The sequence below is a fragment of the Diabrotica virgifera genome, chromosome 10 (assembly GCF_917563875.1).
Source record: "Diabrotica virgifera virgifera chromosome 10, PGI_DIABVI_V3a".
Classification (NCBI taxonomy): Eukaryota; Metazoa; Arthropoda; class Insecta; order Coleoptera; family Chrysomelidae; genus Diabrotica; species Diabrotica virgifera.
In genome coordinates, this window is record NC_065452.1 from 127,186,121 (window position 1) to 127,197,454 (window position 11,334).

The 11,334-nt window shown below is 33.3% G+C and overlaps 1 protein-coding gene across 1 annotated transcript; it reads right to left on the minus strand.

The window, feature by feature from the left end:
- Positions 1-496: 496 nt before the first annotated feature.
- LOC126893270 (uncharacterized) lies at positions 497-8,018 on the minus strand. Its single transcript, XM_050663285.1, has 3 exons — positions 7,809-8,018; positions 7,621-7,751; positions 497-801 (listed from the first exon to the last, which is right to left on the minus strand). Exons 1-3 carry the CDS (start codon positions 7,924-7,926, stop codon positions 598-600), a joined length of 453 nt encoding a protein of 150 aa, XP_050519242.1. The 5' UTR covers positions 7,927-8,018; the 3' UTR covers positions 497-597.
- Positions 8,019-11,334: the final 3,316 nt, after the last annotated feature.

Genomic DNA, 11,334 nt, shown 5'->3' on the forward strand with positions numbered 1-11,334 from the left:
GTCTTCAATATTGGAACATTTCAGCTGTTACTTCATACTTTTCTGGGCTTTTATTTTTCTTTAGTTTATGTTATTTCTTTTTCATTAGGTAGTCTTTCCTCTGTTCATTCTTGGTCGGTATTTTCTTTCAGTTCTTCTTCTTCATATTCTGTTGTGGGTATTTCATTTAGAAGCTCTTCGAATATTCTTTTCATACGTTCAGTATTTCCTTGTCACTTACTAAATTCCTTCCATTTTTGCTTTTGTAGTGTACAAGTTTTCTTTGGTAACCACTTTTCTCATTTTTTTACCTCTATTTTTAAAGCTTTCTTCTGCGCATTTCAATTTATCTTCATTGTATTTTCTTTTCATTGATCTTTTGATTCATTTGGTTCGTTTTCTTTGTTCGTAGTATTTTCTCTGTATCTCTGCATCATTTTATTGTATCTCTTTTTCCTTGGATCATTTTGAATCTTAGTTTACTTCGTTCATTCGTTCGTAAAAAAAGACTAAAAACTACTCTCCTAAGTATAAATATATTTTGTTTAAGTTTAAATTATAATACATATCAAGAATAAAATGTTAATCCTAACATTGTTTCTTATAACAAATAATGAATTATTTCCCGTCGTCCTGCTTCGTGTAGTATCCCTGAATTTTGACAAAGAACTGAAATCCCTTACCATACTCGGTAAACACATTAAATTCTATAAAATTATGCCCTACTCCACCCGCTACAAAACTTGGGTATCCACCTTTCCCATCAGGCGTTTCATCGTAAATATTAACGCAGGTTATGTATACGGGAGCATCTATATTCATCTGCAACAAATAACAAATTTAGTCTGTAAGTATAGTAGTACCATCTATGTAAGAGACTCGTTAATATTCAGCTAAGCGGGGTGCTATTGTTCAAGGTATGAGGTAACATAAACAAGGGATCATTAAATGATGATGATATGAAATTTTCATACAACAGGTAGATTCCTTGTTTGTGGAATTCTCCACCTCGTTGATCTGAACCTTAAAGAGTCTCTTAGATTTTAGATAGCTGGTACTACTATAGTAAAATTATTAAAAAATATTATACTACTATAATAAAATTATGCATAATATGCATAATTTTACTATAGTAGTAGTAGTACCAGCCATCGACAGGTTAGGTTATAATATTTATTATTCAGGGTGTCCCGAAAAGATTGGTCATAAATTATACCACACATTCTGAAGTCAAAAATAGTTCGATTGAACCTAACTTACCTTAGCACAAATGTGCTCATAAAAATAGTTACAGCCCTTTGAAGTTAAAAAATGAAAATCGATTTTTTTTAATATATCGAAAACTATTAAAGATTTTTTATTGAAAATGGACCTGTATCATTCTTATGGCAGGATCATCTTAAAACAAAATTATAGTGAGATTTGTCCACCCCATAAAAATCTTATGGGGTTTTGATCCCTTAAACCCCCCAAACTTTTGTGTGCGTTCCAATTAATTCATTATTGTGGTACAATTAGTTAAACACAACGTTTTTAAAACTTTTTTGCCTCGTAGTATTTTTTCTATAAGCGAGTTTTTATCGAGATGCTGCTTCTTTTTTAATATATTTACATAAAAATTTTATGGGAGTTTTGTTCCTTTAAACCCCCCAATCCCCAAATGTTTGTGTACTTTCCAATTAAAGTATTATTGTGGTACCATTAGTTAAACACAGTGTTTTTAAAACTATTTTGCCTCTTAGTCTTTTTTGATGTCACTTTTTATCGATATGTGGCTTCTTTTTCAAAATATACCTAAAAATGTAAATAAATATAATAAAAAGTGGTGGATTCGATAAATATTCAATATATCTCGATAAACACTGGCTTATCGAAAAAGTCCTAACAGGCAAAAATGTTTTAAAAACAGTGTGTTTAACTAATGGTGCCACAATAATAATTAAATTGGAACATATACAAAAGTTTGGGGGGGTCTAAAGGAACAAAACCCCCATTTTTATGGGGTACACAAATTTCACTTTAATTTTTATTTAAGATGCTGCTGCCATAATAATGCCACATGTCCATTTTCAATGAAAAATTTCTAAGAGTTTTCGATATATAAAAAAAATTTATTTTCATTTTGTAACTTCAAAGGGCTGTAACTTTTTTTGTGTGCACTATTGTATATAGGTAAGTGAGGTTCAATCAACCTATTTTTGACCCCAGAATCTGCGGTATAATTTATGACCAATCTTTTCGGGACACCCTGTATAACCTAACCTGTCGATGGCATAAAACTTATCACGCTTAGCAGACCTATTAATTAAATGAGCAAAGCATTTTGCTTGTTTATTTTACCATTACCTGTAATTGCATTTACCATTACCTAATTGCATTGCCTGTTAAATGAGCATGCATCTGCATGAGCGGAAGTTGTAGTGTAGATAATTGAGGGGGCCAGACGTAAAAGGGTTTAAGTGCAGTTTTGATAGTTCTGAGATAATCAGCTTCAAAGTTGTTTGAGTTTTATAAATTTTAGGAGTCATTAAACTAAAATTTGTCTAGTATACAATGTACTATAAAGTGATAAAAATATAAGGGTATATTATTACCCTTACTATATCCTTCCTTTTTTTCAATTATTAAAAAAATGTACTTGAATCGGTACATGGTGTTGATAAATGTTACTGGTAAAACGGTTCAAGTGCAGATGTTAACTACATATTACTAATCATTTTTGTTCCAGCTGTTATCCACAGTGTAACTACAACTGGCACGTTGCATAATACTTAATTAGTCTTCAAAATTGGTCACAAATCTAATATTTATTTACTTGAAATTAATCCTGTATTAACATGTGTTTACACATTACAAAATACTAAAAATAGTTTTGTGGTAAAATGATTCAAGCGCACTTAAACCCGTTTCTTACTATTTGTTTTTACAGAATACTAAAAATAGAGGAAATAAAAAATGTAGTATATCAAAGTGTGTAAATAATTTATTTCTTTAGCTGAACGCTTTCGACATAAACGTCATCATCGGAGCTAATGGTCAATTGTTAAAAAAGTACCGCTACATAATTGAGGTGTTAACATTTGCATCTTGTGAAAATAAATTTTGGTTGGATATGCTATGTCCTCCGTACAACCCCAAACAGTAAAAACAGAAAAACGGCCACATTACACGTTACACAAACACAAAAAAAAATTTTTCATGGTATAGGTATCACCCATCCATTGTTGGCCTAGTAGAAACAGCTGACTGAAAAAAAATTTTTTTTTGTGTTTGTGTAACGTGTAATGTGGCCGTTTTTCTGTTTTTACTGTTTGGGGTTGTACGGAGGACATAGCATATCCAACCAAAATTTATTTTCACAAGATGCAAATGTTAACACCTCAATTTTGTAGCGGTACTTTTTTAACAATTGACCATTAGCTCTGATGATGACGTTTATGTCGAAAGCGCTCAGCTAAAGAAATAAATTATTTACACACTTTGATATACTACATTTTTTATTTCCTCTATTCATTCAAGTGTGTACAAACTTATCAGTCTTTCAACTATACTAAAAATAGTTTCGTGGTAAAACGGTTCAAGAGCACGGATAAACCTGTTTACTACCAAAGCAAACTGCAATTGTTTTCATTGAACAAAATGTAATGGCGATAGATGGCGCCTGTAGGGCGAAATATGCTTGAATCAATTTACCACCAAGTTATAATACCATTTAGGTATGCGAATCTGTACTTAGGTCAGAATTTGAAAAAAGTGCACTTAAACCCTTTTACTTCCAAGCCCCTCAATTAAGACCAAGATCAGACGCTATATAGGGATGAAGTAAAAATTTCGCCACCAAATGAAGAAAGTCCAGATATTACTGTGGAGTTTGTTCAATGTCTACGAAATGTGAATAATTTTGTGAAAGGTGAAGTCATCAATAAATTGGGATATGGGGACTACACTACTCTCGCTTCTACTCAAGAAAATCTGAAACATAGTAAGCAGGTCTGGATCTAAACATACGGAAAACCCAGTGGCGGTTTATCCACTGGGCGCATGGGGCGGGCGCCCAGGGCCCTGGCCCCAGAGGTGCCCGAAAGGACCCGTTCCTTTTATTTATAAAAAATTAAAGTCGCTAAATAATCTACATATTTTCCGAAAATAATCTTATACGCAGATAAGCCAATACACTGCAAAGCAAACTCCTATGTTTTATTGTTACATCTCTTCACGCCTATACATAGTGGCGTAGCCTAGTCCCACAGGGGCCCCGTGTCAATGTTTGTGGCGGGGCCCTTTTCCAAAAACTACAGAAAGATGTCTCGAATTGTAGTGAATTTTGCATGTAAATCCAGCTTGGTTGAAGCAACTAGTTATTTCAGAACTGTTCAAAGTATCTACACGTTTTTTTCGGCTTCTCCTCAAAGGTGGAATTTACTGCAAGAAAGCGGCAAATGTTGTGTAAAAAGATTAATTGAAACTAGATGGTCCGCCCGATTTGACGCTGTAAATGCATTATTTAAAAACTGCGGATCCATCAAACATATTTTTTTCAGTTAAGCAATAGAGATGAAAAATCAGCAGATAGAAGTGAAGCCAAGGCACTGTACAATAAAATGGATACCTTTGAGACAGCTCTATTGGCACTGATTTGGGCAAGAATTTTGAAACGAGTGAATGCAATAAGCAAAACGTTAGAAACTGTGGACTTTGACGTGTCAATTGGAGTTGAATTAATGACATTTGAGCTTTGTTGGAGACGTAAGAAATAAGTTTAGCGAAATTGAACAAGAAGCGAAAACTTTCTTTTGCGAAGGCGAGGATGTCTCAAACATCTACTATACAACTGACCTGAAGAATAAAGAAAATAAAAACATTTTTCGAAGAAGCAGGTAAAAGTCAAATCATTTTTTACAGGGGCAAAAAATTTTCAGAATTGAAGTATTTAATGTTATATGCGACAATATTATTCAAGATCTTTTAAAGGGAATTGAATGCTACAAGCTACAAGGATGTAAGCTTTTAGATATTCTTTTACGCTAGATAAAGAAGAAGTCAAGACGTCAATTAATACTTTATGCGAGAAATATAAAAAAGATGTTGATGAAACCAGAGAGAACTTGCATAATGAAATTACCCATTTTGTAACGTTATGCCAAAATTTAAATAAACATACATTTAATGAAAAATTTGATGTCATCCAGGATTTAAAGGCAACTTTTCGCAATATTTTAAAATAAAAACATATTTAAGGTCAAAGGACTCCGCAGAAACCTTATGGGAAATGGCTCTCTGACAAATGCTCTGAAACTTTGGGTTCTGGTAGTCCTTGATATGTAGAACAAAAGACTCAATGGGCGCGTAGCTCCAAAAAATCATGGGTTCAAGATATAAGCCTCTGAAGTTATAGGTACAGTGAGGACGTTTGAGTTGAAATAAATTCATTTTCTCGAGAATGGGCGACTCTGGAGATAAATTACGAATCAGGTCGATTTTTATTTTTTAATTATAATTTTTTGGCATATATAGTATATTATACTAGTGACGTCATCCATCTGGGCGTGATGACGCAATCGATGATTTTTTTAAATAAGGATAGGGGTCGTGTGACAGCTTATTTGAAAGGTTATTCAATTCTCTATTCACTGATATAAATATTAACATAATTATTTATACAGGGTGCCCAAAAATTTTTTTGAATGAAATTAGTTGAGACAAAAAGAAGAATGTATATAATTTATTTAATTCGAAATACATTTTACTGCTGTCAGAAAACAAAAAAAATGTTAATTTAAAAAAAAAACATTACTTTTCGCTTAAATTAAATGTTCAACCTGCTAAGAGGCATGTGGGTGGCAGCTTTAATATTGAATTTAAGCGAAAAACAATATTTATTTATCATATAAACATTTTTTCCTATTTTCTGACAACAGTAAAATGTATTTCTAATTAAATAAATTATAAACATTCTTCTGTTTGTCTCAATTAATTTAATTAAAAAAAATTTTTGGGAACCCTGTATAAATAATTATTTTAGAGTTTATATTAATGAATAGAGAGTTGAATAACCTTTCAAATGAGCTATCACACGACCCCTATTCTTATTTAAAAACAATCATCGATTGCGTCATCACGCCCAGATGGATGATGTCACTAGTATGATATATATGCCAAAAAATTATAATTTCAAAATAAAAATCGACCTGATTCGTAATTTATCTCCAGAGTTACCCGTTCTCGATAAAATAAATTTATTCCAACTCAAACGTCCTCACTGTACTTATAACTTCAGATGCTTATATCTTAAAACAGTGATTTCTTGGAGCAACGCGCCCATTGAGTCTTTTATTCTACACATCAAGGACTACCAGAACCCAAAGTTTCAGAGCATTTGACAAAGAGTCATTTCCCATAAGGTTTCTGCGGGGTCCTTTCTGTTTTTGATTTATGTTTTTAAATGTATTTTTTGGATTATTTTTATAATAATAGTCTCCCGTTTTATACCGCTGACGCGGCTTTGGGATTATAGCAGAATAGTCTGCTATATCTAGGGCCTACGGTATACAAGAAGGGTAACAGGGCCAGTGCTACGCTTCAACCGCCTATTATTACCCTTGGTTTTACCCAAGGTACCTACTCATTTTATTCAGGCTGAGTCGACCTGAGGCCTATAGACATTTTAAAAATGTCTAGTTGTTCTTGCCGACGCTGGTATTTGAACCCCGTCCTACCAGCACGCGAGTCAAGCATACTACCGCTTAAGCTACGCCGGCCCGGGATTATATTTTTACGTTTGCTATTCTTCTTGCTTGTTTAAAAAAAAATTATTTTATGGATTTTACAATAAATCTTTATAGTTAATGCATGTGTTTTCTTGTTAAAAAACTGACAACGAATAGCAATGAATGGGGCCCCTAAACCTCCAGCGCCCAGGGCCCGAGTTAGGTTAAACCGGCACTGGGAAAACCAATATACTTGTAATAAGTAAACTACAAAATATAAAACCGTCTGTAATATGAAAATAGTACCAAACTTAAGCAAGTTGATCAAATTGTTTACCTTCGATATCAGTTAAATCGTAACACAGAGAGTCACGGTGAAATTAGATCCAGAATTGAGCAGGCCAGAGCCGCTTTTAGAAATATGTCCAAGGTATTATGAAACAGAGACCTAAAACTGGCACTGCGGATCCACCTACGTCGCTGCTACGTGTTCTCGGTCTTACTTTATGGTGTCGAGTCTTGGACTGTGAATAAAAGTGATCTAAATTGCCTTGAGGCTTTCGAAATGTGGTGGTATCTATAGAAGTATTTTAAAAGTTTCTTAGGTGAAGAAGACTCTGCAATACTAGAACGTCTCAGCAAGACTACTAAGATTATAAAAAGTACCAAGAAGAGAAATCTGGAGTACTTCGGACATGTAATGGGAGATCCCGAATACAGGTTGCTACAAAATATTATGCAAGGGAAAATAGCAGACAAACGCAGCCTAGGACTAAGAAAGACTTCTTGGTTAAAGAACTTGCGAGATTGGTATGGTATTGATACAAGCATGCTTGGCAGAATGGCAGTTAATCGAATTTAAATAGCTATGATGGCAACCAACGTTCTGAAAGGACATGGTACATGAAGAAGAAGTAACAATAGATTTACTCACCCTAATATTGGCGGATACATGGCTCTTTCCATCGTTAAAAAGAATAAGATTTTCTTTATGTAGTATTTCGTCATTAGGATTGCACCGTCCTATAAAAAGATGATGAGGTTTGTTTAATATTTTCACATCGACTGAAAAAAGACTCGCATTAATGACATGTTATCTTCACTTTACGACGTACAACATACTTTTTGAAGTTACATTGGTTGTTGTTAACTTTACTACAGTGTTAGGATTGTCACTATTGATAACTACGGGGTTGGCAAAAACTACGGAGAAAAATGAAAGGTAAAGGAGTTCCCTCATTTTGTGTTAATTGTGTCAAAGTATTATAACAACTAAGATGTGATTTTAATAAAATTGATGTCAATGAAAGATCAAGGGTTATCTAAACTATGTCCTACTACATTGAGATTAGTAAAGAAATTGAAAGTTTCGCTAATAGTACAACGACCAATCGAAGATAATGGATAATGTGATCAATGAAATTTAAAAAGAACTATAATAGCATACAGAATGGATCAACAGTATGGAACTATGGAAACGCCTAATTATTTATTAAGTGGATTGTTTGAATTGTACAAAAACCGAGATAGGTACGCCTATTCTTCAAAATGCATATTTCAAATTTGATGCTTAAAATGTTGCCACATTTACCAATTTTCTGATATCATTAAACATTTTGGTTTTTTAAATACAACACTCCGTGCATTGTATCTATTACTATTGGAATCCTCACTTGAATACGAGTTCAACCATATGTAACACTTGGTATTTTATCTAGTCACGAAAATCTTAAATAAATAAAACTTTCTCAATGCCAGATTTTTTTGGAAGTAATTCATAAATGAAGCCCCTAGGACACAAGGGGTGTAAGTGCCAAGTTTAGAGAAAACTTTGTTCAAAGTTCTGGACAAAGGACCCCGCAACACTCCTTATGGAAAAGTGGTTCCGGTCAAATTTAACGAAACGTTGGTCAATGATAGTCCTCAGTGAGTAAGTAGATTAAAAAGTCCATGGCACCTAGGTCTGAAAAATTATTAGATATTCTTGAGCTACAACCTGCTGAAGTTCTTCAATTCAAGTATGTACGTGGTTTACGTTAAGTGCACTAATTCACGGTCAAGTGAATGAAAATATCTATTACTGAAAGAAGACAGTCTCATTTTTTTCATGCATTTTTACGTGTTGCATAATATGAATTCGTGGTCAAAAATAGATGCATCGGAATTTAGTCTTGAGAAAACCTCCGAAAATTGCTCAGAAAACTGAAGAAGTGCGATAGAAAATGTGCTGCTAGAGTGACATAACAATTATCATATTTTCATGAATGCTTCACACTTATCTAATACCAGCATAGCTGCAGTTCCACCTTATCTTTAGAAAACTACTGGACAGTGGCGGATTTAGGGGGGAATAGGGAAATTCCCCCCGTAACACGGTCCAGAATTAAAGAAAAAATTGTTGTAACGTGATTATTACACGTTGAAATACGTTAGCTTACATGCAACTTACTGCAGACAGACAAATTCAACCCAACTAACTCGACAGTTAGGAAAATTAAGGGAAGTTATTGCACATGTTATTATCTATGTCTTGTAGTTTGGGTTTATCTATTTTATGTATTTAGGGGTTGATGTTTTATTGGAAGTCGCTCCCTCTCACAAGGTAAATGTTCCGCCACTGCTACTGAAGCGCCATCAGAAAATTGAGGAACAACCACAATAAGTGCTGCTAGAGCAGAACAAGACACCTCACGTTTTCACGCATGCAGAATTAGAGTACCTGTAAAAATCATTAGGTAGATATGCCGACGAAGCAGTAGTTTTTGCAACTAGCTTAGCTTAGACAAAGAATACATATCTACCACAAGAACCGACACGGACGGATTATCTATGAACTAAATTTTTATGCGCATGTGCGAGATTTCTCGACCATTTCTCAATTTGCCTCAATAGCAAATAATTTTGGTGACTTCTATCTTGTACAGGATCGGCGTTTGTTGTTTGTTTGGCTTGGCGTTAGTATTTTGTTTTTGTATCAGTTAGCTCGTAATATTTTGTATAGACTTATTTTCTAGGTTTTAAGTTTAGTTTTTATTTTAGTTGTGTATAGTGTATTAGTTTACCTATTAGTGTAGTATTTATTCGTGTGTATATAGTTAAGTGGTTTATTTACTGTTATAATGGCTGCGAAACAACGAGGGTTTTCATGTATATTTCGTGGCTGCCAGACAAGAACAGGGGATGGTTTAAGCCTATTTTCAATTCCAAAAAATCAAGAAAGATATGTAGCAATTTTGTTATACCTTATTATTTATCGATAGAGAAGTTTGTTATGTATACATAATGATAATAATACTGCAGTATAGCGAAGTTTTTGTTGGAATCATATGAGAGTGAGTACAAAGACACACACAGAATAATTTTTTTCTAATTCCACTTTAAATCACTTTTTCTCTTTTCTCGATTTCTTATTAGTTTTTATTGTATACTAGGTATAAATATTTTTTAAGTTATTACATCTTTATATTTATTTTTGAAGTTATACTTCTTTACGCGCGATATGAGGGGGAATTTTTATATGGTAAAACCTATGATCCGGGCGCATGCGCATTATAACTTTGTTCTGATTGGATGTTCAAATGACATGTCAAAAATTATCCAATATGGCAGCTGTAGCACAGCTGTGGTGTGGACGGTTGACGGTTTGGTTATGTAATGTATGGTTGTTGCGTGTTAAAATTTGTGGGAAGAGAAACAACAAAGGTTAGTTAATAGTTATACTGCCTTTTTGAAGTTATACTTCTTTAGGCGCGATTTCATTGAGGGTGAAATTTTAGTAATCTGCGCACACAGGCAGTATGGAGTTCGTTACTAAATGTTTTAATTTATGTATTTATCAGTCCAGAAAAGGTGTGGAAAGAATATATTAGTGTTTTTAAATATATTTTTCTACAAACGTGTTAAAATGCAATTTATAGCACTCCATAGGAGCGTTAAAAATGCTACTTTAAAGCACCGATGCTTTAAAAATGTTAAGGCACTACAGTTAAAAGTGAATTGTCAAATTGTGAAACTTCAAAATATTTATATTTCATTTAGTAACATTAATAGATATTAATCATACCTATTTTCGAATGTTTCTTCTAAAATTTAGGAATATTGTGACACTATTTAGTCCGCTCACGAATTGGCCTATTTCTTCCCGAAGCTTCTCGGCGTTACGAGACAATACCATTCCTATCCACGGCGTTCGAGACGACCGCTGCCGAAGTATATATAGAACCGAGATTCGAGCACAGGCCAGTCATTCATTCATCGAAGCGCGTCGCGTAATTTAATTGTATTCGAATCGAAGATATGAAATGTATTTATTAGCTGTCGGAATTATTATGTTTAGTTAATTAAATCATAAATTTGAGTTTGTAAATAAATTAGATGTGTTAGTTGGTGTTATTTGTAATTATTAAAATAATTAAATGATGTAAATAAAATAATATAAGTAAGTCTTCCTTTATTTAAATTAAACTTAGTGCCTAAAGATATAAATAAATAAAATAGTAGAGTCAATCGCGTAAAAAGACAATTACATCACAATATATTAATTTTATAATACGTTTAAGTATGTAGTAATTTTCTTTACAATTTTTACTTACCAATTTGTTTTGTTTATACCTAATACCGCCGTTGTCTAGCAAGTGTCTGCGTAGAT

What these genes read in the sequence shown, in the direction of transcription:
- LOC126893270 (XM_050663285.1), bottom strand. Translation starts at nt 7,926, where the DNA reads ATGAGGGAACTCCTTTACCTTTCATTTTTCTCCGTAGTTTTTGCCAAC. An exon ending in AACCAATGTAACTTCAAAAA is followed by an intron (nt 7,752 to 7,808) that starts GTATGTTGTACG and finishes GTCTTTTTTCAG; the next exon opens with TCGATGTGAAAATATTAAAC. An exon ending in ATGTATCCGCCAATATTAGG is followed by an intron (nt 802 to 7,620) that starts GTGAGTAAATCT and finishes TATTTGTTGCAG; the next exon opens with ATGAATATAGATGCTCCCGT.